The 27,098-nt window shown below is 40.6% G+C and overlaps 1 protein-coding gene across 2 annotated transcripts; it reads left to right on the top strand.

Moving 5' to 3' along the window:
- Window positions 1-4,690: 4,690 nt before the first annotated feature.
- On the top strand, window positions 4,691-25,780 carry B3GALNT1 (beta-1,3-N-acetylgalactosaminyltransferase 1 (globoside blood group)). 2 transcript variants are annotated; one of them, XM_023223396.1, is made up of 5 exons: window positions 4,691-4,918; window positions 5,471-5,567; window positions 5,828-5,919; window positions 8,071-8,165; window positions 23,979-25,780. In XM_023223396.1, exon 5 carries the CDS (start codon window positions 24,013-24,015, stop codon window positions 25,006-25,008), a length of 996 nt encoding a protein of 331 aa, XP_023079164.1. In that variant the 5' UTR covers window positions 4,691-4,918; window positions 5,471-5,567; window positions 5,828-5,919; window positions 8,071-8,165; window positions 23,979-24,012; the 3' UTR covers window positions 25,009-25,780. The 2 variants fall into 2 exon arrangements, with proteins under 2 accessions (XP_023079164.1, XP_023079165.1); XM_023223397.1 differs by lacking the exon at window positions 8,071-8,165.
- The last annotated feature ends 1,318 nt before the right edge of the window (window positions 25,781-27,098 follow it).

Genomic DNA, 27,098 nt, shown 5'->3' on the forward strand with positions numbered 1-27,098 from the left:
CTACATTTCGAGTATTCAATAGGTACATGTCATTAGTGTCTACAATATCAGAAAACACCTAAGAGCATTTTTATCATTGGAGAAAGTTCTATTGAACAGTGCAGCTCTATACTCTTGCTACTCAAATTGCAGTCTAATAACCAGCAATATCCTATCACCAATTGGTGGGTTGTCTCTTTTTCTTTTTGTCTTGAGACAAGGTGGTGCTCTGTCACCCAGGCTGGAGTACAGTGGTGCAATCACAGCTCACTGCAGCCTCAACCTCCCAAGCTCAAGCAATCCTTCCAGCTCAGCCTCCTGAATAGCTGGGACTACAGGTGCATGCCACCATGCCAGGCCAATTTTGTATTTTTAGTAGAGGTAGGGTTACGCTATGTTGCCCAGGCTGGTCTTGAACTCAGAAGCTCAAGCTGCCCACCTCAGCCTCCCAAAGTGCTGAGATTACAGGCATGAGTCACCGTGCCCTGCACAGTTGGTTTGTTAATAGGCAGAGTCGGGCCAGACATAGTGGCTCACGCCTGTAATCCCAGCACTTTGGGAGGCCAAAGCAGGCAGATCATGAGGTCAGGAGATCGAGAGCATCCTGGCTAACACGGTGAAACCCTGTCTCTACTAAAAATACAAAAGAATTAGCCGGGCGTTGTGGCGGGCACCTGTAGTCCCAGCTACTCCGGAGGCTGAGGCAGGAGAATGGCATGAACCCGGGAGGCGGAGTTTGCAGTGAGCTGTGATCGCACCACTGCACTCCAGCCTGGGCGATAGAGTGAGACACTGTCTCACAAAAAAAAAAACAAACAAACAAAAAAAAAAAAATTGGCAGAGTCTCCAGCCCTATCCAGGACCTGATGAATCAGAATCTGCTTTTAATAAGATTCTCCAGTGATTCCTATGCACATTGAGGTTTGAGAAGCATTGTTGTAGTGGTTGTGGGACTTGGATGAGTCAGATGGGTGTGGTTCTTGGATGGAGGGACTCACAGAATAAAACTGTACTCTGAGGTAACAGTGGGTACAATGACAGTGCATGAAAATGCATGCATGGCCGGAGCTGGTAGGCTGAGGCAGATTACAAAAGGTTCTGTAGCCCTTTGGATTGTGCCCTGTGGGAAGCCCCTGATCAATTTAACATAGGAATGCCTGACAAGATCTGGGTTTGAGGAAGACAGCCTAGTGGTAATATGAAGGACCTGAAGGGCAACTTGGAAGTCAGGGGAGCAGACAGAAAGCTCTGATACAAACCTAGATAAAGAATGAGACTTTCTTGGCTGCCGGCATCTCAGAGAGGAGAGGGAGAGAGAAAGAGAGAGAATCCACAAGGACTTGGTGACTGACTGGACATGTGGAATAGAGAGAAGGATGAAGTGAGAGCTGAACTTGGATGAGTGATAAATGGAGCTGCTTTATCCAAATCAGGAATCCAGGAGAATAAGCAGACTTTATGGGAAGGTACTGAGGTTGGCCTAGACATGTTAAGTTTGAAGTATCTCTGAGACATTTGTTCGCCAGTTTCCCTACCTGCCAAATGACAGTAATGACAGTATCTACCTCCACGGTATTGGTGTATTAATAATCAACTGATATAGTGTATGTGAATATACTGTATTAATGTTTAAGTGTCACATATGTGTTACTAGCATGAGTCTTCCATGTATTTGTAATCTGAAGGAGGGAGGCAGAAGAAAGGCTGAAGATATTGCCTGTATTTGCATAAAGGCAGTGTCATATATCAAATTTATTAAGACAGGAAGTGCTAAAGGAAAATGCTGAAGAGAATGAAAGATGTGGATAGTCAAGTAAGAAATATAAGATAACAAATCATCAATTAGAAATACACCCCAGCTGCTTCTAAGCATAGTAAATTGTCAAAGCTTTCCATCAAGTGGAAGAAGACAGTCACAGTAAGACTTTGGAGAAAACACATATTGAAAAATTCAACTGAACAATTAGTAGAAGCATTTCCTGTATATTAGAAACCCTGTCCAGAATCACATCTGCCTTGAAACATATATAGCACATATTACGAAAGAACTGTTACATTTCGATTTTCATCTGCAGACAAATTTAAGGTTAAAATGTAATATACTCTTAAAGGAGATTGCTAGTTCAAACTTATCATTACGCATATGGCTTCCTAACTCTTGATTATATGTTTGGAAAATTGCTAAGAAGTTTTCCATCTGATTGATCAGACAGTATCTGAGTGTGAAACGTAACTCTTTGATGCACGCTTTTCTTCTGGAATTTGTAGATAGTGCAGGATTCTTACATTTATTTTGCTTTTGTTAAGTAAGCAAATAACCTGACTTTAGACTTCAGTAAGGCTATTCAACTAAATTCCATATATATCTATTGAAGATATATTACAGCAAGGCAGTGCGGTAGGGCCTGTCTTTTCCCTCAGGTTGCTGATAATTTCATGGCAGAGACACCTGTAAACAAGTCCTGAGGCAAGTGAGTGCGCACAGAATTATAAACAGGTTTGGGTAGTTTGGGGAGAGAAGTGAGGAAGAACAATAGCTGCCATCAGATATCATATATTTGAAGTTTGATGACTGACTTTCAAGAATAAAGTTCCTGCAACTTAGTTTAGCTAGTTCTGGCCACGTTATCTGCAGCTCCTTCCATCAAGAGGCAGAGTCTATTTGCCTGTCCCTTGGATTTGGACAGGCCCTCGCAATTTGCTTTGATCCGCAGAATTTGGCGTATATGACCTTGTGTGACTCCCAAGCCTAGGCCTTAAGAAATTTTACAGCTTCTGCCTGCTGTTTTCTGGATGTTGCCCACAGCCCAAAAACATAGCCTACTGCAGGATGAGAGGCCACACGGAGCTGACAGCAGAGGCATGAGTGAGGCCACCTTGGACTTTCAGTTCAGCTGATTCTCCAGTTTAGGGAGCAGCAAACTACAGCCTGTAGGCCATAGCCTGCTTTTGTATGGCCTTGAGCTTTGGGTTTTTAATAGCTTATAAAAAATAAATAAAAAAGAATAGTGACAGAGACAAACTCTAAAATATTTACTATCTGATCCTGTTTTACAGAAAATTTGGCCAACCCCTGCTACAGCTGAATGTATCTATATGAATGAGTCCAATCAAAACCAGAGAGGAACCACATAACCAACCTTCAGAATTATGCGAAATACTAAATTGATATTTTTGCAAGCAACTATATTTTGGGAGAGTTTGCTCTGCAGCAATAGATAACTCAATCACAAGCTGATAAATGCTACACAAAGAAAAAGGAGACAGCTTCAAAGGAAATAATCTCGTAAAGGTTTTGGACCTTTTTGTCTCACTTCATTTAGGAGAATTTCTTACCCCAATCTGTTGTCCTGGCTCTGCTTTGCATTCCAGGGAGGTTTTGGCAGCTATGAGTACATATACCTGCTGGTTACTCAAAGGACATTCAAAACATTTTTAAAATCAGTATTGAAATACAACTTTTCTAAAATTTTAAGAAACAGAATTTGTAAAATATAATATTAATGCCCTAAAGCATTCTTCCAAACAAGAGGTCTATTTTTTCAGTATATTAATCTATCTGCAGTGAAACCTGTCTGGTTTTGTTATTAATGGACCTCCTTGACTTAGTGAGGTGAACTGTCAGCCCAGGTGGGGTGAAGAATGGTTGTGATAAAGGCGTGCAGCAGGGCAGCAATCACTTTACCCTCTGCAAAGGACACAGCTACCCGCCAAGGCTGGAACCAGGAAAACAATCTCAACCATAATTTAGATTTGATTATTGTAATTTAGATCTGATTATTTATGCAGTGCCAACTAAGTCCTTGACTTACACTGCTACTATCTATACTTACTTTTGTTGCACACCCATTTTGATCTCTATATTCACCCCTATTATTTTCAGAGAACCTTCAAACTATCATAAGTAATTGTGCAGAAAAAGGCTATAAGGAAGAAGCAGTCAGGCCAAAGAATAAACAAAAAGAAATGGTGGCCACGTTTACAGTCTTGATGCAAATGTGTGGGTTACAATCAGGGATGGTGCTCATGGCTGGGCGTGGTAGTGGTCAAATACATGATTCAGACCCACTTGATTTTGAGGAAAGGATCAGTACAATCAATACTGCACATCTTGGTAAAAGGAGTTTGAGGAGATGGATCTGAGAATTTAGGTCAGCTATGCTCAGGTGTACAATAGCAACTCCCTGGGACTCCCATCCATACACAGGCCATTGAAACCTGACGTGTCTCTTACCCCCAACTCCATTCCCCATCGATTCCAGAAGAAGAACGGGCATTTCTTCTGAGACAGCAAAGAACTCCTCCTAAGGTTTCTGCTTTCCTAATTAGTTCCGTATGAAGTTTAACAAGAAAATCCCTCCAGGGCCGCCTCCAGGCCAAGGATCTTAAACAGAAATCCTAGCTCGACGTCTGCCACTAAGTTGTCTAATCTTGGCCAGCATCAACTAAAGGCATACATAACACGGTCGTGCTCGGAACGCAAGATGACCGCGAGGACCCAGAGGGCGCGCCATGCGAGCTCACAGGGCTGGGGGCCACCTGGGCCCGCGCGTGCAGCCAGGGGCTTCCGGCCGCGGCCCCGGCGCGTGGTCTGCGCGCGCCCGGCCGTGCGCGCGGCTGCGGGGAGGCTGCGTGTGTGCGCAGGGCGGGAGCGCCGTCCACCTTCTCGCTTCCGAGCTGGGTGCGCGCCGAGCACAGGAGGTGAGTGAGAAGGGCGGCCCTGCAGGGTCTCCGAGGAGGTTGAGACCTGCGGCTGGGTGGCGGGCGTGGCCACTGGACCCGCCTTTCGCGGAACGCGCCATCCTTGTAAACGCCTAGACCCCGGCAGCGAGGCCGGGAGGCACCGCCCACTCCTTTGGAGGTGAGCGTGGCCCAGGTAGAGCCGCCGCGCCCTGGCGCTCGGGCTCGGGCTTCAGTGACTAGCAGCTCCCCGCCTCCGGTAAGCGGGGAAGAAGGGGCCCAGCGGGGCAGTGGGCTACGCGGAGGGCCCAGGCCGCGGCGGCAGCCGCTGGTTGTCCACCTTACCTTGCGTCGCCTGTGGCGGTCCAGCCACCGTCAGATCCGGGTAGCGACCCGGGGCGTTTACAGCGGTGCGGAGGAAGAGAACGGGAACGGTGTTACGGTATTGGTGAGCCCCTAACAGGCCTGCGGCGAAGGCTTTCTTGAAGCGCTGGGGAAGGGCTCCGGCGCAGGGCTGTCGGAAGGATTGGGAAGGAATGTGAAAGTCAATGGGGAATGAGGAGAAGGGGCGGGGAGAGAAGGAAATCCTGCGGGGCTAGGGCTACAGGATTCCTACAGGCGGTGTTAAGGAGCATACAAGGCGTTTTAAAAGGATTCCTAGAGGTGCAACGGAGTGTCACTTTTCCAAGCAGGAAGGAATGATGCCATCCTCAAGCACGGCTAGTCGTTGAATTCAGTACCCGTTCACCTTCTTACTGCCGGATTTAGGAGGGAGATTTGCCGGGCTTTCATGATTTTGTTTCCTCTGCAGTTTGCACAGAGTGCCTGCTTTTAGGAGGTGGCTGTGTTGTCGGAAAAGCTGTCAAGGAGGAAATTGCCAAACCGTGTCTTTTTTTCTGTTTTCAGAGGTAAGGAAAATTTGGGTTTGCGGTGTTTTAACTGGGAACAAGTTTTTTAGCTTCTCCCAGGAGGCTTAAGCAAAAGAAGGGCGCTGAATCTGTGCTCTTAGTATGTGTCGATGCTTGATAAAAGCACAAATTATCGAACGTGTATCAGTCTGTAGAAGAGAACTGTTTTAGGAGATAAGAGACTGACATTTTTTGCCCTCATAGACTAAAATGTTCATTCAAATGAATGGCCATATTTTTTTTTCTGTTCTTCTGTTCAGTAATTCACAGCAGATCTGAGTGTTTTAATTAAAGCATGGAATACAGAAAACAACAAAAAACTTAAGCTTTAATTTCATCTGGAATTCCACAGGTGAGTTCATCTTATAACTTATAAATTATCCTAATTGATTAATAATGTCCGTAATAATGCCCTTTACAAGGTTTAAGGATCGTTGATGCAGCCACGAAGTTTGTTGTATATTCTAGTATGATTCTTTCATCAGAGGATTTGAAGAACTTCAAGAGCGAAATTCTACTAAGCCATTTCGGATAATATATGTTTTCTGTCTTTTTTTCTTGCTTAAAAAACAGAGACAAGGCCTCTTTATGTTGCCCAGGCTAGACTGGAACCCCTGGGCTCAAATAATCCTTCGACCTCAGCCTGCAGAGTAGCCACGACTTAAAGTGTGTGCCACCTCACCCGGCTCTAATAATATACATATTTTCCAAAATATTGAACTATTAAAATACCATGGTTCTTCAGGAAAACCCGATAACTATAAAAAGTTAATTTGGTGGGTCATATTCAACTTCAAGTTCTGACTCAACTCCCTTTATCCCTAAGAAAATGCTCCATTGAGTACTTTTTCTCTTTCCCCTTTGGATGGATGATGTCTCTTTTTGTGCCCAGCCTCCAGCTTTGTTCCATCCACCATTGGATGATGCAGGTAGAACTCCCTTTTAGGAAATGCCTTTGTCCCTTTCACAACTACATTGTGTCCAGACCAAATAAGCTTTTAGAGGGATGGATCGTTGTTGCTCACTGTGGGGTAAACTCCCACTGTGTGGTAGATAGCCACATGGATGGGGTCAGGCATGTGGGATCGAACAGGGTACTCTTAATGATCTTGCACAACAGATGCATTCAAAAGTTACAGTTCATTTAACAGCAAACTGTTAGGCAAACATCTCTCTTGGGACTATAGACAATGCTTTTATACTAATAAAAAAGTTGTATATTATAAATATTGATTTGCTTTTGTTACCAGGCCTTTTGGCATATTGTGAATTAGAGGCTAGGGGAAGATGAGAGGATGAGCTAGAAATACGGCAATTTGTAGGGGGCACATCAGCATGGAGAAGGAAGATGAAGCTACAGAACATCTGTAGGGTAGGGCCCCAAGTGCCTGAAGGTTGGGAGATTTGAATCTCTGAGATATTAAGGAACTAAAAGCTAGAGTAGGTTATCAGTTGCCCACCCCATGTATTTTTGACTCTGAATACAGGTAGGTAACTAGGATCCCATTGTCTGTGGCTTCTCTTTCTGTGTCTCTTACCTAGAACTATATTTAGCTGTTTTGTTTCCAGAGTTTGTTTTCAAGAATGGAGTTACCACTTTCTATGCAAAAGCAGAATGGAGTAGCTGAGACAGACCCTAGGGCCCACAAAGAAAATATTTACTATCTACCTTTTATGGGGAAAAAAAGTTTGCCCACTTCTGGGATAGAACATGGATTTCTGCTAAACTCTCAAGCTGTGCATTTTGAAGAGTCTCATAAAAGTTAGAATAACAAAGTCCTCCTCTTAAAGCATTTCACAAGTCTGCAGCTATTCCTGCAGCATGACATGAGGGCTCAAAGTATATCTCATATCTGGAATTATATTTGGCTACTATTTTGGTTACAGACTTTGTCATTGAGAATGGAGTTACGCACTTTCTAAGGTAAAAAGTTACCATCAAGTTTTATCTCTTAACATTAAATAATTCCTTTCTCTATACTGATACAGGCTCTAAATGTATGCCTCTATTGGGCACTAACACATTCTGAGAGTGCAAGCTTAGTTCCCTGCTGTGGATTTTGGTCACTAATTTAGAAACATTTGAGCTGGAAAGCCTCCCCCATATTCTCTAGGTGGGCCTCACTCATGACGTTTGGTATGTGTAGTTGTGAGTCTTCCACCATGCCCTGCATTGAGTGTCTGCAGCTTGAGGACAGGGCTTGTCTGTCTGCTTCCCAACTGCTACCCCAACCTCTAACACAGGTCCAGAACACCAAGTGAATGAATGAAATACCCTCAGATGACTAAGGCAAAGGTAATTGATGACTTAACTAACAAGAATGGTAAAGATCTGTAATATTGTCAATTTAGGGTAGTAATGGGAAGAAATGTTAACTAGAGCAGCTCCCCGATGCCCTTCCTCTGGTGGATAAAGCTGTTTGTAACAAAACAGACACAGAAAGCCCAGCTTTCAGGGCAGTCTTGCTGCTGTTCTGCCTGACTTGTGTGATCTTTGCTCCAGTTTTCCTAGCTCCCTGGACCGGGTTGACCTGTTGGCTCTTCCCACTGACTGCTCTATCACGTGGTGCTCTCCAACTACTCACCCCGAGTGTAAAGGTGTGTCTGCTTCTGCTGCATTCTTTGCTCCCTACCCAGGAATCTCAGGAGGCTGTGAGATTATGTGTGAGGGTGGTCTCTCCTGGGGCACTGTGCCCTGGCAGAAGGAACTTGGCATTTGGAGTTGAAGGGCTTGAGTTTGGATTCCATGTCTTCCTCTACCTGGGCTGCACTGTTACCTGAAAAATGGGATTGATGTTAACACCAATTTTACAGTGTCATGAAATGTGCTTTGTAAATTGTAGTTAGAAGCACTCTAAACTTGTATAGTGTCCAGAAGTTCACTATGCCTTTAAAAAAAAAAAAAAAAAAAAAGCCCTGCTAAAAATCCTGATGTGTATTGCAAATTATTAAGAGTGATTTTTTATGTTCTTACTGGAATATGCAGTAGGGCAGAAGTAAAAAGAAAATTGCAGCTAAATTTTCCTTCTGAAGTCCTGCTGCTTTTGTTTGCTCCTCATTTTTCTCAGCCCAAACCCAGAAATCCGTAAAAGATTCTGCATGCCACAACCTAGAAATCTATCAGAGATTCCCATATACAGGGATTGTTTTACCTACAAGAAAGTAGTTTGTTTGCAAACAGTATATATAATATGTCTTACTTACATGTGTCTTTAAAAACTCAGGTGTCTTCTACCTCAGCACACGGAAGCAGCAAGCTTCTGCTTTAATGAAAGACATTCTCCCATACATCTTAGAAGATACCTGAGGGTGGTAGTGCTGCAACCAGCAGGGTTTCAAGGGCAGAATTGAGAAATGGTAGTGGAGTATAGGTATTTATACTCACTGTCTATCTAAAACTGTGTGACAGCTACAGAGAGTGGTGCTCGAGGTGTGGTTTTTCTTAAACTCAGTAAATCAAATTCATTCTTAAAAATTGAACAATTTAAAATATGCCAAAATGAAATCTTTTCTATAAACTACATTTGAAACATCAATAACAAAGTTGTGGAACCTTGTAGTTAGAAGGGACCTTCAACATTTCTTAGAATAACACTATGTTTGGTTTCTCATTTGCCTTCTGGAGTGAAACTTACATATTATTCAAAATAATTTGAAAATCTCTACCATGGCCTTTCTAAGCTTTTCTTGCCTCCAGAACAGAACATCCCAGTTCCTTCAGCCACATGTCATGCAATCCTTATGCAGATGATAGAACCCTTCACCGAACGAGTTACCCTCTTCTAACTTGTCAGTGACCCTTTCAAAATGGAACTCATATGGGGCTATGGAATTATGACCCCTTTTGCCCAGATGCTTTTTCCATTTCTTGAATCTAGGAGTGTATTGGGGTGTGTGTGTGTGTGTGTGTGTGTGTGTGTGTTAGAGAAGGGGGACACAATCTAGTATTCACTTGTAGAGTTTCTGTCAGCACTGCCATTCATTCACAAGTACTTGGGAGTGCTTCCTATGTGCCAGGCACTATGCTAGGGGCTGGGGACACAGTGGTGTGCAAGAATGAACATCATCTCTGTGCTGGTAGGGCCAGATGGAGCCTGATAGGTAACCTAGCCCAATGCCCTAAAATTCTGTTGAGGAATAACTCCTCAAATTCAGTGACTTGCCTCCCTGCCAGAACTAAAATCCTTGTTTCCTGACTGCCCAGTTATTCCTTTACATCACCACCTTTTATCATATTGGACTCATACTCAGCTAAACCGTAAGGTCTGTGTAGGCTGCTGTTAAAGTGGCCCCCCATCCTCCTCTTGTGCAGCTGATTTTTCGAACTCGGACATGGGACAATAAATGTGTTCCCATCAAATTTCGTCTTGCTGTCTTTAGCTTTTTCTCACCTGTTAAAACCTTTTGGATTGTAATTACATATTTTAGTGAATTTGTCATTTTTTTCCTGTGTTTTACTTGCCTACAAAATTGAATAAGCCCACATTCCTTTGTCTTTAATTAGAAGTATGAAATGAGAAAAGGCTAAAGATAGGCCTGTGATTTTTTTCCCCCAGTTTGACAAAGATGCTCCAGTCAACCTTAGAACATCAGCAGGCGGGCAGGTCTCTGGCACTTTTGTGTAACACTATTCCCAGAGTCCAGCACAAGCCCAAAAAATGTTTCTTGAACAAATGACTGCATGAAAAATACACTGGCTATGATGAATCAGCCGATTTTTAAGCCATCTAACCACTGTCATTACTCACATTTTCCCATTTTGTTCAGAAGGACTTTAAGTGCCCAGCTCTCTTTACAGAGAAGCTTGATTCTTAGGTGTTATCTGGGAGTTACCTTGATCTTCTGTTGAAGAACCCTATTGAAAATGGGGCTTAGGTCAGTCAAACAGAGCATTCTCAGTGAATCTCTTCTACCTCCTGATGGTCATTGCATTTGTGTCATAAGTGTTCACTAATGTTTACAGAGTCTCAGCAACGTATTCAGGGTTATTTGGAATACAGATTAACATTAGTCCCTTCAGGGATTTCTCCATTGCCAAAAAGTGAACTTGTTGGGGAAGACTTGTTGAAAACTGGGTGAGGATTTGGAAGAGCTCAGCATGAGTTGCATGGGAATTGGACTAGACTTCCCTTTCTTTAAAGTTTCTGGTTTAGCCACTCAAATAGCTGGCATTACAGGCATGCACCAGTGTGCCTGGCTAATTGTTGTATTTTTAGTAGAGACAAGGTTTCACCATGTTGCCAGGCTAGTCTTGAACTCCTGGCCTCAAGCAGTCTGCCCACCTTGACCTCCCAAAGTGCTGGGATTACAGACATGAGCCACCATGCCTGCGCAAAAGTTTGTGGTTTAACTTTGACAACTCTTCACCTCTGAGGAAGAACAGAGGTGCTGCACTATGAAAGTATGAAGACACCAGGCCAGTAGGATAAAACAAGGCAGGAGGGAAGCTTTTGTAGTGTAGTGGCTACAGACTCTACTTGGGGTAGTGAAGATAGCCGAGTTTTCAGTGCTTGGCTCTGCAGGCTCTGACACCCTGACTAGTGAACAGGTGTCCAAATCTCAGGCTGGTTAGCTGAAAGATAAATGTTATAATAATGGTTCCTACTTCATAAGATTGCTGTAATCATCAAACAAATGGAAATATAAAACATGCTTACTACAGTGCCAGGACCAAGCAAGGACTATTGCTAAAATTTTGGAGAGAGGGGAGTATGAAGAAGTTGGATAGAGTAGAAAGCAGGTTCTTTTTAATGTAAGTCTTTGTTTGCCCTGACAAAGTATATTTCATTTTTACGTGTTATGAAATTAAGCAAATATACCAATTGCTATTCATTCAGTAAATAAAATTTCCTGTTATATGTCCAGCTGTATGCTCCAAAGTAAGGAGGAAAATGTAAATCATATCAAATATGCACAATCCTCAAATAAAGTAGCCTGACACCACTTGAATATCACACGCACTACAGCTGGAAAAGGTTCTTATATTTTGTAGCTCTCCTCCAGTTCCTACAAGTGCCTATGGCGAGACTTTTGACAGTGTGAGTGGTGCCCAGAAAAAAAATGATGTTCGCTTGTAGGAAGACTATGGGGCAGAAAGAAAGATCCCGGGAGAGGGGAGCACATGTGCAGAGGAGGAACCAAAAAGTGCTCATTTGGCCTTGTGGATCTCTACCAGTAGTTCTTGGGGGCTCGTATTTGCAGGATAGCGAACATCAGGCACTGGGAGATTCTAGGGGAAACAGAATCCTTGGACTGTAGGAGAAGGCTTACTGATTTGGAAGGAGAAGGTGGATCCACTAAGATTTATTTGCATGTTTAATTGTATTATAGAGAACGTCATGCCATGTAAGACACATTTGGGCGTTAGGAGCAAGGTTTGTAAAGGAGATGTAGACGAATAATATTTGTAGAGGAAGCATATAGTGTGGACTCTAATAATAGCAGCAATATCATCTACTTAGCCCTTACTGTGTGCCAGCCCCATCCTAGATGTTTAGGACGTTTTATTTCATGTAGCTCTCGCAGTAAACCCCATGAGAAAGGTGTTATTGCTCCCATTTTATAGATAAGGTAACTGAACCTTAAAAAGGTTGAGTAATTTGCTGAAGTGAATTTCATTGCTTCATACTGAAGTTTGAACTTCAGTATGTCCACAAGGCACCTGTTAAAAATGTTTCTGATTCACTAGGTCTGGGGTGGGGCTTGGGGCTTTGCATTCCTAATACACTCCCAGGTGGTGCCCATACACTTTTGTTGGGGGTGGGGGGTGGTCTAGGCATCACATTCAAATCACCTGGGAGCTTTAAAAAATAATGCCACCTGGTGCTCACTTCGGCAGCACATGTACTAAAATTACTGCCACCTGAGCCCTGCCACGCTCTGAAACTCTGATTTAGTTGGTCTGGCATCCAGCTTTGCTTCCAGTGTTTTTCGAGTTCTTCAGGAGATTGTAATGTGTGCAAAGTGAGAACCACTGGGTTAAAGAAGGGGGGGGAAAAGTAGTGGTCAGATGGCACTGGCTGTGTTTATTTCTCTATAATCAGGGGAGGTCCTCAAACGCAAAGCAGCAGTGAGTTGTGAAAATAATTAGATGTGTAATTGATGAGTCTAATTGAATGGTAGAGTTTTATATTGCTTTATGAGTTAATGTGTTTAGTTTAAAAGGGTACTGGTGAAATTTCCCTCAAATATGTGAATTGATATGTGAGTTATATAATAAGGAATATACGTGATTGATGTAATGATGATTTGAATTAAACTTAATATGCACAGGACCTTTTTTTAGGCAATTAAGATTTCCACTCCCTTTGCAGTATTTTATGTAGAAGAAAAGTTAGAATGTTGCAAAACTGACAGTAGTTTGGTAATTATCTGTAATAGTTAGCATATGGATGATTCTGAATCTAGCATTGTTGGACCTAAAATTTAACTAAAATTTGTTTTTTGTTTTTTGTTTTTTTTGGACCTTTTAAAATGCACATGATCAGAATCAGCATAGCCTATTACAATAAGGTTTTGTTATTAGAGGAGAGCTGAGGAAAAGCGTAATCTAACAAATTCAGTTTACTTTTGGATTCAGTTTATTCTTGGGAATATTTACTAAGTGGATAGAAGTACGTTACCAAATGATTTGCAAAGTATGCAAATATTACAGTGAGCCTACTATGTGTTAGACACTGGATATATGGCAGTGAATAAGATGGGTCAGGTTTTTCCCCTCTTCAATCTTACATTCTTTTGAAGGGAACAGACAATAAACAAATAGAAATAGATTTTGAAAAGTCTAGATAGGGTTAAATGCTGAGAAGGTGTTAGGTTTAAGTCCCAGCTGATGTCCGACAAGATGTTAGGTTTGAGTCCCAGCTGAGGTCCGAGGGGAGTGGGTGGATGGGCGAATAGCTGAAGGAACCCTCGGGGGGGGGGGGGGGGGGGGGGGGGGGGGGGGGGGAGAGGGTGGGGGGGGGATGTAGGCAGGTGAAATGTAGTTTTATTCAGCAGCTTTTTAATCAGCAGCTTACTTACACTAACTTTTTCTCACAGTTTCTTTATCTTGGCTGTTTGCTTCAGCTTTGTGGCTCCTCTTATGAGCCTGCTCCTGCTGCCCCCATCCTTGCAGCTGCACTCCCTGGCCTACAATGCCAGCATCAGGGTTAGCAGCCTACTTTTTCCCTCTGGGCATAAGTCCCCCTTCCCACCTTCAAGACGACCCACTCTCCCTTACAGGGGTCAGTAGCATTACTCTCTCTGGTCATTAGTGCACCCCCAAGCCATGTCAAGCCAACCCAAGCCCTGTGCACAGCATCAGCAGGGCAGTTATACCTTTTACAAACAATAGCGACTCCAAGCGAAATATAAACTTACAGACAGGTTATCTGACAAGTGTGCACCTGTGCCCTAAACTTGCTAAGTCACTTTGGCCCGAATATTTGCCTTGGCCTATTCCTTAATCAAAGCAGATTCATGTACTTTACGGAAGGAAATAATGAGGGATGTGTTGGGAGAACTACTTGAGATAAGGGGTCAGGGACGGACTCTCCTAAGTGACACTGTGCTGAGATCTGAGTCATGAGAAGGAGCCTGCCTTTCCAAGAACCAGCTTTTTGGTTGGAGGGGCAGAGTAGGTGCAGGCTCCGCAAGGGAGGAAAATAGTTGACATATTCAGGGATAAGAATGGGAGCCAGGCCGAGTTTGGTGGCCCACATCTATAATCCTAGCACTTTAAGAGGCTGCAGTGGGAGGACTGCTTGAGTCCCGGAGTTCGAGACCAGCTTGGGTAACATAGCAAGACCCCATCTCTATATATTTAAAAATTTTTTAACTAAGAAAAAATTTAAAAAATCAAAAATAATGGAAGCCATGTGGTTGAAATAGGATTGGGAGGGAGTAGTAGTGGCAGATGAGAGAGAGAGGCTTATATAAACCCTTGCAACCAGAGACTTAACAGATCTTCATAAAAAAATGTGAAACACTGTTGCTGGCATTGTGACACATGCCTGTGGTCCTAGCTACTGGGGTGGATCACTTGAGGCTGATTCAGGCCTGTTCGAGGATGATTGTGCCTGTGAATAGCCACTGCTCTCCAGCCTGGGAAACATAGCAAGGACACATCTCTAAATCTTTTTTTTTTTTTTATGTTAATATTGTTATTTTTAAGCTTTTATTGTCTCTGCCCTTTTTTGGCATTCCCTAAATTTTCTGTAATGAACATGATATTACATTTGCAATTAGAATAAATATATTTTTTAATAATTACATTTGATTTCTTTTTGCAGGAAATAACCAACATTTTTGCACTCCAGGAAAGAGTTTCGGGTTATTTTGGCTTAAATAATTGTGCCGTTGTAGTATCTCTGTTTGTCTGTTTTCCTGGAGTCTTTGCATTTGAACACCGATACCCCCATTTATTTTCTAGTGACATCCAGTATGTTTTTGGAGTAAAATAAAAAAGTGTGTGTCTGCATGAAGGATTAGTTACTATTCTTGTTAAAAATTTGTATTTTAGGTTTTAAGGGTAGGAATTTTGAGTCTTCCTTGTGAAAATGATAAGGCTGTGATGCTGCTATACTGTTTATATCAAGGTTCAATGGTTGCAAGAAATTAAAACTCAAAGCAGCTCTGGTCAGAAGAGCTCCTTAGCATAGGAAGCATAGTGAGCAGGCAGCACACTCCCTGGGATCTAGCAGCCAAGGACATGAGATCTGGAGTCTTGTTTGAGTTTGTCTCCACCACTTACAAGCCTATGATTTTGAGCATATTGACTCTCCCTAAGCCTTAGTTTTCTCACCTATTAAAAGGGGATAATAGGGGTTTTTAAAGCACCTTAATTCATGGGACTCTCATGAAGATTACATGATCTGGTGCCTGGAAGCAGCTACTGTTGCCCTCTCCTGGTACCATTGTTAATACTTGTTAACACTGAGTGCCCACAGTGATACACCGAATGACTGACTGGACTGCCAGGCTTTTAAAAAATGTTTGTAATGAAGTATGACATGCAAAAAGGTGAGTGTATAAGTTGTAAGGTGAATTGTCAGAGTAAACACAGAGTAAGTAAGGTGAATTGTCAGAGTAAACATGGCTACCACCTAGAAAGTCGCCTCATTCCATCCCAGTTATATTTCCTCCGTCTCCCCAAAGGTTGCAGTGTCCTGAATTCTAACACCATAGCTTAGTTTGCCTACTTTTCAGCTTTGCGTAAATGGAATCATAGTGTCTATTCTTTATGTGCTTGGCTTTTTTCACACAACATTATGGTTGGCAGATTGTCCATGCTGTGACGTGGTGTGGTAGTTTGTCCATTTTGGATAATGTGCTGTTATACGGATTTCTGCCTGCTATTGTGGGTGGATATTTGGGTTGTTTGCATGTTGGGGCTATCATGACTAGTGTGCTGTGATGACCTTTCTTATACATTTTTTTGGGGGGGGCTGCCATTAGAAGGACTTGAGCCCCCACTTGTATATTTCTTGATGTCCTTGACATACATACATGTTAATGGTGAGTGTCCTGCCTCAAGTGGGATTGTTGTATGTGGGGTACATGTATGTTCAGCTTTAATAATGCCTAGAAGTTTTCTGAAGTAAATGAACCAATCTGTATTTACTCCAGACTACAACTACAATTTTTATGGGTTTAATAATTCACAGAAACTGACCTCTTAAATCAATAAATACAGAGATCTCCTAAGATGGGGTTTCCAAAGGTGTGGAATACAAGTCTTGACGGAGGCTCTGAAAATTAAACCTATTAAAATGGGTTCTTTGTTCACAGAAATTTGAGAAACATTGCATATTATATCCTTTTCTCAGAGAATGTACCTTAACATACTAAAAACTCTGAGAAGCCCTCCACTAAAAAAAAAAAAAATAATAATAGTTTAGGCTGGGTGTGGTAGCTCACGCCTGTAACCCCAGCACTTTGGGAGGCCAGGGCGGGTTGATCACGAGGTCAGGAGTTCAAGAACAGCCTGACCAATATGGTGAAACCTGTCTGTACTGAAAATACAAAAATTAGCCAGGCGTGGTAGCATGTGCCTGTAGTCCCAGCTACTCGGGAGGCTGAGGCAGGAGAATCGCTTGAACCCAGGAGGCAGAGGTTGCAGTGAGCCAAGATTGCGCCACTGCACTACAGCCTGGGTGACAGAGCAATATTCCATCTCAAAAAAATACATAATAATAATAATAATAATAATAGTTTGTTTGAATGATTTCTGGTTGTTTTGGCCCACGGAGCCTTTTTGCGTCTATAACACCTGTAGATAAGACAGAGATACAGCCTGTGATTGTTGAGGCATTGGGAAGGAGACGGCCATCTTTGGCTGCTATAAAGCTACAGCATTTAATAACAGAGATGCTGATTACCCCCTCTCTGAGGGTGGTGCTTTCATTGATGGTTGAAGCATTGGTACACTTAATACACTGGAAGCTGATAACCTTTTTATCTTTGGAGGTTTTCTGAGCTTTTTAGTATTTGAGATGTTTTTTCAACTGCTGAAGATCAACCCCTAAATCAATAAGTAATTACTGGTGGCCTGCTGTTCACCCAGCATTGCACTAAGTTGGTGGGATAGATAAGAACTGTTTGCTTAATGGAAATTGCTTATAGTATAGTTGGCAAATTCATGTGTAGTTAATATAAGCACAAATTTATCTTAAAAAAATTTTTATAGGTACAGGGTATCACTGTGTTCCCCCAGGTTGATCTTGAACTCCTGGCCTCCAGCGATCCTCCCGCCTTAGCCTCCTAAAGTGCTGGGATTATAGGTGTGAACTACAGTGTCAAGTTTATCTTTTAGAAAATGGAAATTATTTTTAAGTTGTAATCTCTTTCTTGATAGTGATGTGTGGCATTATTTAAGAAGTCAGTAATAAAACAATAGCATACTTCCCTGTTGGGCCTTTTCATATTGTTTTCTATTCATCACTATTGTTGATTCTTCTTTCCGTGCCTCCCCTGGGACGTGGGAGTTAGAACAGTGTCAGGGTCCTTGTAGCCCACTACTCAGCTGTCCTAAGGAGGCAGGCCAGCTGCCCTGTGCTCTCACTATCAGGAAATGAGCCAATCCGAGGTCTCTGGCCAGTTTGCTTTCTGTGACGTACACATGCTGTGAACACAGGGGCCACTTCAGTTGAGCCTTTGTGTACATGGCTGAGTATCATTTTAAAAATATATTTATTGATTGATGGTTGTACATATTTATAAGGTACATGTGATATTTTGATACATACAATGTGTAATGATCAAATCAGAAATTTAGGATATCTATAACCTCAAAAATTTAGCATTGCTTTATGTTGGGAATATTCAGAAACCATTAAGTGCTCTTGGTCCTGGACCAGGCTCTGTGCTGACTGGTTAATCCAAGTTCTTTCCATTAAACCTCACAATAATTGAATTGGTTTTGTGATGCCTGATTCATAGCTGAAAAATGAAACTTTTGAGAAGGTAACTAACATGCCTAAGGTCATACAACTAGTCATTGTTGCAGTCAAGATTTAGGGTGGATTGGCTCTGATATCCAAAGCATTTTTATTATGCTTTTTTCCTGTTTGTTTTCATAAACTTAAAATACAAAGAAAACTAAACATTAGAGAACACCTATATTTCCATCGCCCTGAATTAGCAGCTGTTAATTATAGTATAGTATTTGTGACCAGTGTTTTTTTTCCCCTTTAACCACATGTTCCTTTCATTCTTCCTGCTGATGGATGTGGTATGTTTTCCTGTAGTCCCATTAAAAAAAAAAAAAAAAAAATCATTATTTATACATAGTTGCTTCTAAAGGTTAATCATTTCTTGTGTTTTAGAATTTTTATAAATGGTAATTTATACATGTATTATTATATAACTTGTTTATACTCAATGTTTTATTTTTGAGAGTTAAATTGATGTACTGTGTACAAATCCAGTTCATTTAGCTATCATACGGGATTCCATTGGAAGACATGCCAACTTTTATTTATTATCTTATGGACATATATTTATGGATTTATTTGATTGCTTTCTTGTAATGTTCCTTAGCTTTTCTTTCTATTCTCTGTATTTCTTGTAAAATTTGATTAGATTACAGTTAAAAATTACATTATATCTCATTAGGAGATATATAATATGTGTTTGTTCCATCATTTATGATGTTAAGATTAATCATTGGGTTAAGAGTGGTGACACCCTGATCCTCTAATGTAAAGTTTATATTTTTTCAGTTCTTGCAATTAAAAAGTAATCTTCATGGTGTTACTTTAGCATCATACAGATAGCCAATTCTCCATCAACCTTTTATTTATTATCAAAACCCTGATGAATAATCAGTAATTTCATGAAAGATTGCAAAATGACAATTTTCTTATTCTGTCATTCCATCTATAGTAGTCCCTGCTTATCCATGGGGGCTATGTTCAACACCGTGTCCCCCAACCATGCCTGAAACCACTATAGTACCACACCCTACCCAAGGAATGCCAAGGTCACCTTTTCACTTAAAGGAAGCACTTTGAGCTTCTCTTTGACCTATCTGAATTGTCAGCATCCCTACTTTTCTGCCTTGGGGCCATTATTAGGTAAAATAAGGGTCACTTGCACGCAAGTACTGAGATACTATGACAATGAATCTGATAACTGAGGGCTCCTACGTGACTAACAGGTGGGTAGCATATATAGTGTGGATATGCTGGGAAGAGGGAGGATTCATGTTCCACCTGGGACAGAGAAGGATGGTGTGAGATTTTGTCATGTTACTTAGAACAGTGTGCAATTTAAAGCTTATGAATTGTTTATTTCTGGAATTTTTCATTTAATATTTTCAGACTCTAGTTGACTGGATAACTGAAACTATAGTCCAGGAAACTGCAGGGGTGATTGCTATACATTTCTAATTGGCATTTTTCTTTAAAACATTTTTAAATTATTTATTTATTTTTGAAGCAGGGTCACACTTTGTCACCCAGGCTACAGTGCAGTGGCACAATCACAGCTCACTGCAGCCCAGACCTCCCACACTCAAACCATCCTTCTGCCTCAGCTTCCCGAGTAGCCAGACCACAGGCTCATGCCACCATGCCTGGCTAATTTTATTATTTTTTGTAGAGACAGGGTCTCACTATTGTTGCCCAGGCTGATCTTGAACTCCTAGTCTCAAGTAATCCTCCCACCTTAGCCTCCCAAAGCATTAGGATTACAGGTGTGAGCCATGATACCTAGCCTATAAGTGGCATTTTTCTATAAAGAAGAACTTTTTCTCTTCAATTAGAGCTACTTGCTTCCCCTGAACTATAGATGATTCTTTAAAGCAGGAAATAAAAAATGCTGTCTTTCCTCCATCACACCAGTCATTTTCAAGTAAGAGATTGGTATAGTAGCTACCGCATGGAAACGTTTTACATTGCTCGTGTACAGTGCAGATATGGTGTTCTCTTTAAATTTGTGGATGAAACAAATTGTGTATATAAGGATTTTGAGCTTCTAAACATTTTTTTGTTGGTTTTTTTTTTTTTTTTTTTTTTTTTTTCAGTAGAGATGGAGTTTCACTGTGTTAGCCAGGATGGTCTTGATCTCCTGACCTCATGATCCACCTGCCTCGGGCTTCTAAACAAATTTTTAAGAAATTTTATGGTTTTTAAATTTTTTAAGTGTTTTCCATATTTTTTGCAATTGATTTATAATTATCCTGTGATTAGAGAATGTAGCCTCTATTATTGTTTTTAAAATTGTTGAGAAGGCTTATGTTACCTAATATTATTAATTTTCTTTTTAAATGTGTTATGTTGTCTTAAAAATGAATGTTTCTATTCTTTTTATTAAATGAAAGCTACTAAATGTTTCATTTGATCAAGATTAATCTTATTTGAAACATTCATATCCTTTTTTATCTGCTTGATGTATCAGTTACTTAGATGTATTAAAAATCTCCCATTATAAATTTTCCCATTTATACCCATACTCTTCAGGTTTTGCTTTATGTATTTTGATGATATGTTTTTATGGTTATAGATATAGTTTCATGATTGTTAAATTATCTTTTTGGATGGTTTCTTCTATTAGTAATAACATCTCCTTTGCCACTTATTAATGATGTTTGTTTATTTATTTATTTTGAGACAGAGTTTTGCTGCTCTGTTGTCCAGGCTGGAGTGCAGTGACAGGATCTCAGCTCACTGCAACCTCTGCCTCTCAGGTTTAAGCAGTTCTCCTGCCTCGGCCTCCCGAGTAGCTGGGACTACAGGTGTTCACCGCTGTGCCTGGCTAATGTTTGTGTTTTTAGTAGAGATGGAGTTTGCCATGTTGGCCAGGTTGGTCCTGAACTCCTGACATCAGGTGATCCGCCTGCCTTGGCCTCCCAAAATGCTGGAATTACAGGCATGAGCCACCATGCCCAGCCTGAGAGTCTTTTTTTAGTAGATAAGTTTACGTTTATATTTACCTTAATTATCAGCACATTTAGATTTATTCCTGCCATTTTTTGCGTTTTCTGTTTGCATGCATTTTTTCTTTTTCTTTCCGATTTTCCTACCTTATATTGAATAGACAGATAACTTACTTCTATTTCTCAATTTGGAAGATATGTATTCTATATTTGTTCTTTCAGTGATCAATGTAAAGATTAATATACATTCTTAAATGAATTTTTTAGCAAAATGTGGTTTATCCATATCTCTTTGTTCCTTAAAATATACTAAGAATGTTAGCATATTTTAATTTTCCTGTGAAACATCTTTTTGTAGCCATCATGTCATTTTTACCTAGTATTTTAATTACATTTTTTAACCACATGAAAAAAATTTTTTGCCCCTCCCTCCTTTTCAGGTTAATCTATTTTGACAGCAAGAATCATTTTAGAGAACACAAATAGGATGGAAATGATGCCAAGAACCACAGCTGATAACAGCTTCTGTTTGTTGAATACCTAACACAGGCCAGAAGCTTTGCATATATTATCACTAATTTGCACTATATTAATATCTTCAATATAGAGACAGGAAACTGAGGCTTCAAGAGATACATACCCATTCATCCTGGTTGGTAAAGGACAGAGCTGGAGAGTGGACTTTAGTAGCTGGCTTTGGAGCCACATGTGTTGTAGGTGACCTAGTCTGTTCTGGCCAGTTCTTTAGAGTCTGTTCCTTGCTTTTGGACTAGATAGTTTCTCCTCTTTTTGCTGCTGCTTTATTTTATTCATGGGTCCATAAATGATAGACATCATAACCGTAGTCAACATTCTCACATTTAGAAACTATGGCTTATAGAATGTGTTAAAAGTAACTTTTATAATAAGGTTTGCCATTTTAAGTTCTTCCCATTGTTGAAGAGTAGTAGGGCCTCCATCATCTATGTGCAAATGTAAATAGCACCCCTTACAACACTTTCCTTTGTTTTTCCAAAATCTGTTAAAATTTGCTGATTTGTTAGAATGAGATATTTGTTGTAATAAATGTACAAGTCGTTAGTGGCTGAGTTGTAAATGGTGCCCTCAAGGGTTGTGTAGTGCTCAGTAGCCAGGTGAGGAGAAAACATAGAAAGGCAGTGTTAATTTCATAATTCTTGTTCTCAAACTATTCCATTTCAGGTTTTTTTCTGGGATTGGCAGTGTATGGCTAGTAAAGGGGATAGGGGAGGATAGGAGGTGGATGGACAGATCTATATTTTATCCTTTTACAAATGGAGATAGCATATCAAGCCTCAGTGTCCATTGCACTCCTGCCGTGGGCCTCACTTTGTCTTGCACTTTGACTCCTGAGAGAAAAATTGTTTTTGCCAACAAGGTCATAGAATGTAAGTGGAGAAGCAAGACACATATACATGGAACCGAACTGAGGAGAGTTTGCTAAAACATTACATTGCATTGTGTGGGTTAAAATAATGGAAAGCATTACATATAGAAAAGATCATTGTGGCGGGACGTAATCAGGGCAGGTAAGAGATGACCAGATGAAGAGAATAAGGAGCCTTGAAATCCTGTTATTTTCATATGTATTAAGAGATAGAGGGGCTGTATGTCCAGAGACTCTAAAGTTGACCCAAGGTAGAACCCTTGGTAGACCAGCCTTCCCATAAGGACATTAATGTCCATTCTCCATAGTGAATTCCAGCTTTCCAAGAACCCTCCCCCATATAATTGTGGGTAAAACGGCGCCTGCCAGCAGCCTCCTCAGCCCACCCTTCCTCATGTTGTTCATCTGTCCCTTATGCTAAAATTCCTTAGCATTTGTATAAACAGTGTGTACTGCACTGTGGTGCCATGTTTACACGTTGTCTCGGGATTTCTTCTTTCTCCTGTCTCCTGCTTCCTTTGGTCTCCTTAGTGCCTGGTCTTTGGAAGTAGAAGATGTCCAGTAAACACACATACATGAATGCCCTTAGACTGAAGTCTATGCCCATGGTGCAAGGAAAGCTCTATGGAATCCCAGATTATAAACCACCCTCTGCCTTGAGATCAGGAACAGAGCTGAGGTCTTGCTGTTACTTTACAGTCTGAACGTTCTATGCCTCCTCTTGTCTCAGCTAGAACTTCTGTGTAAAAGCAAGTGTTCTAGGAGTTTCCATCCCATGATTCTGATTGGGTGTGTGATTTCTGAAGAGGTTGGAATGGGAAATGTGGAAACTTAGTACTAAGGACGGGCCTTTGATTTAAACAGTTGCTATCCAGACTAGCATTTTAGTTTAACCAATGAGGTAAAAGAGGGGATAGATGGTGTTGGGGGCAAGTAAAAGCTGTTTCATAGTCAGTGTTTGAAAACTCAAGAGAGATGATCCTATTTGTGTCTGGAGGACTTGCCTTTCAGGTGAAGAATCTCTACCTTATCCCACATCAGCAGTCACTAATAATAGAATAATGATCACTATAGGATTTTTCTTATCCGGATTTGCTGGAATCCATATCAGAACACACAACTGAGAAAGACCCTTCGTTTATTTGGGCATGTGGCTAGTAATATCCCCTTGAACTAAATCCTTTTTTAATAGTTATAAAGAGGAGATACATTTTATTTATTTGTTTTTATGGTAGATTTATTTTTTAACCCACCATTACCCATCTCTTTCTGTCCCTATCCTATCTGCACCTAGGATAGAATTATATTTAACAGTTACCTGTTAATTTAGATAGAGTAGGATAACTCTACTCCAAAAATAATAAAAGGATGTCTAACCTTGGTCTTGATGTGAGAAGCTAAAATGGGTTTTGGTTACTGGTATCTATTTGCTTATAATTAAATGAAGTAGATTCAAGTGACTAGATTGTTCAATAAATAAAACTCCACACTGTTTTGTTTTTATAGCCTAGTGAGCTTATAATTCAGTAACACCCTTTTGTTTTACTCTGGAGATTTTGTTCTACTCTTTCTCCTTGAGCAGATAGATGTCTTTTGAAAATGTTTTTTGCGTGTGGAATATTAATCCAATTTTTGATAACTCTTCCAGAACTTTCAGCTCGCGTGCTTCGGAGCTGCTGTGGATGGCCCCGGCTCTCTGGACTGTCCTTCCGAGTAGGATGTCACTGAGATCCCTCAAATGGAGCCTCCTGCTACTGTCACTCCTGAGTTTCCTTGTGATGTGGTACCTCAGCCTTCCCCACTACAATGTGATAGAACGCGTGAACTGGATGTACTTCTATGAGTATGAGCCAATTTACAGACAAGACTTTCACTTCACACTTCGAGAGCATTCAAACTGCTCTCATCAAAATCCATTTCTGGTCATCCTGGTGACCTCCCACCCTTCAGATGTGAAAGCCAGGCAGGCCATTAGAGTTACTTGGGGTGAAAAAAAGTCTTGGTGGGGATATGAGGTTCTTACATTTTTCTTATTAGGCCAAGAGGCTGAAAAGGAAGACAAAATGTTGGCATTGTCCTTAGAGGATGAACACCTTCTTTATGGTGACATAATCCGACAAGATTTTTTAGACACATATAACAACCTGACCTTGAAAACCATTATGGCATTCAGGTGGGTAACTGAGTTTTGCCCCAATGCCAAGTACATCATGAAGACAGACACTGATGTCTTCATCAATACTGGCAATTTAGTGAAGTATCTTTTAAACGTAAACCACTCAGAGAAGTTTTTCACAGGTTATCCTCTAATTGATAATTATTCCTATAGAGGATTTTACCAAAAAACCCATATTTCATACCAGGAGTATCCTTTCAAGGTGTTCCCTCCATACTGCAGTGGGTTGGGTTATATAATGTCCAGAGATTTGGTGCCAAGGATCTATGAAATGATGGGTCATGTAAAACCCATCAAGTTTGAAGATGTTTATGTTGGGATCTGTTTGAATTTATTAAAAGTGAACATTCATATTCCAGAAGACACAAATCTTTTCTTCCTATATAGAATCCATTTGGATGTCTGTCAGCTCAGACGTGTGATTGCAGCCCATGGCTTTTCTTCCAAGGAGATCATCACTTTTTGGCAGGTCATGCTAAGGAACACCACTTGCCATTATTAACTTCACATTCTACAAAAATCCTAGAAGGACAGGATACTCTGCAAAGTGTTAAATAAAGTAGGTACTGTGGAAAATTCAGGGGAGGTCAGTGTGCTGGCTTACACTGAACTGAAACTCATGAAGAATCCACAGATTGGAGACTGGAGGGTTACACTTGTGATTTATTAGGCCCTTCAAAGATGATATTTGAAGGAATTAAGTATAAAGGAATTGGAGGTTTTTGCTGAAGAAATTAATAGGACCAAACAATTTGGAAATGTCATTCTATAGACTAGAATTTCTTAAAAGGGTGTTACTGAATTATAAGCTCACTAGGCTATAAAAACAAAACTGTGTGGAGTTTTATTTATTGAACAATCTAGTCACTTGAACGTTTTGTGTGTATCTTATGTGGATTACCAATTTAAAAATATATGTAGTTCTGTGTCAAAAAACTTCACTGAAGTTATACTGAACAAAATTTTACCTGTTTTTGGTCATTTTAGTAGGTACTTCAAGATGTTGCAGTATTTCATAGTTGTTATTATTTAATATTACTCCAAACTTTCTGTGTTTTTAAATGTTTTGATGATTTCAATACAATATAAACAGGATAGTGAATCATTCTTTACATTCGAACATTTTCCAGTTACTCAGCTGATCAGTTTATTATTGATATATCACTCCATTAATGTAAAGTCATAGGTCATTATTGCATATCAGTAATCTCTTGGACTTTGTTAAATATTTTACTGTGGTAATATAGAGAAGAATTAAAGCAAGAAAATCTGAATTATTGTCTTGTTTTTAAAAATATAGTCCCTAGTGTTTTTAGAAGTCACTTAATCTGTCTCATTTTTCCACCTGGAAATTAGGAATAATGTAGAATGCCAGGCAGTAATTTCCTTTTGGAAAGGACTCTAAAGGCAGAAAAAAAAGGGAGAGAACCTCATGAGCAGAATATTATAAAAAGAGTGTCATATTCCAGCATTTGAGTTGGAAAGAGAAGATTGAAGATCCAAGTTACATTATTAATCTGCCCTATTTTTTTCCTTTTAACAATCAGTTTGGGCCGGGCGCGGTGGCTCAAGCCTGTAATCCCAGCACTTTGGGAGGCCGAAACGGGCGGATCACGAGGTCAGGAGATCGAGACCATCCTGGCTAACATGGTGAAACCCCCTCTCTACTAAAAAAAATACAAAAAACTAGCCGGGCGAGGTGGCGGGCACCTGTAGTCCCAGCTACTCCGGAGGCTGAGGCAGGAGAATGGCGTAAACCCGGGAGGCGGAGCTTGCAGTGAGCTGAGATCCGGCCACTGCACTCCAGCCTGGGCGACAGAGTAAGACTCCGTCTCAAAAAAAAAAAAAAGAAAAAAAATCAGTTTGTGAATAAATAGGAAAGAAGCTGCCGCTCTTACGAGTTTCTCATCAAGATGAAAGCCCTAATGTGTAAAGTCAAATCTGATTTAAATTTTGTGCTTTTGTAGAAAGACATTTCTTCATGTGGTGATATATCTTTTGTTGGACCTGCTAATAGTAGGTCAAAGAGGAGTACTCCTTGTCCCCTATTCCTGGGATTATGCAGTTTTCTTTTTAGAGTTTATATAGGGCAAGTGGTTATTTTTTTCTGAATTACAGGATGGAAAAAGATCATATCCTTTGTCAGGAGATATAAACTTGAAAGTATGTAGTCAGCTCTTGTAATATTCATATTTATGATTGTCCTATATGAAAGACAACTTCAGTTAAAACTGTAATGTGTGGTTCTCTATAACAAGACGATTTCTGTTTCCCAAGGCTCAGACCTAATCGAGTTATATTAAAATCAATTAAATGAAATATTCTATGGAATCGATCTATGCCCTTGTTAATCTCCATCCATATAGGAGTCACTTTCTTTAAGACAGATGGTGGTAGTTATTTTTGTGGCATGGTTAGATTTGACTGGTTTTGCAGAAGATTATAGTCATGTACTGCATAATGACATATACTGTAGTGATCCCATAAAATTATAATGGGGCAGAAAATCTATTGCCTCATGATGTTATAGCCGTTGTAATGTCATAGCCTAGTGCATTACTCACATGTCTGTGGTGATGCTGGTGTAAGCAA

Source organism: Piliocolobus tephrosceles, chromosome 2 (assembly GCF_002776525.5).
Source record: "Piliocolobus tephrosceles isolate RC106 chromosome 2, ASM277652v3, whole genome shotgun sequence".
NCBI classification, from domain to species: Eukaryota; Metazoa; Chordata; class Mammalia; order Primates; family Cercopithecidae; genus Piliocolobus; species Piliocolobus tephrosceles.

Bases quoted from the DNA above. Each gene is read 5' to 3' on its own strand.
- B3GALNT1 (XM_023223396.1), top strand. From the start codon at position 24,013: ATGGCCCCGGCTCTCTGGACTGTCCTTCCGAGTAGGATGTCACTGAGA.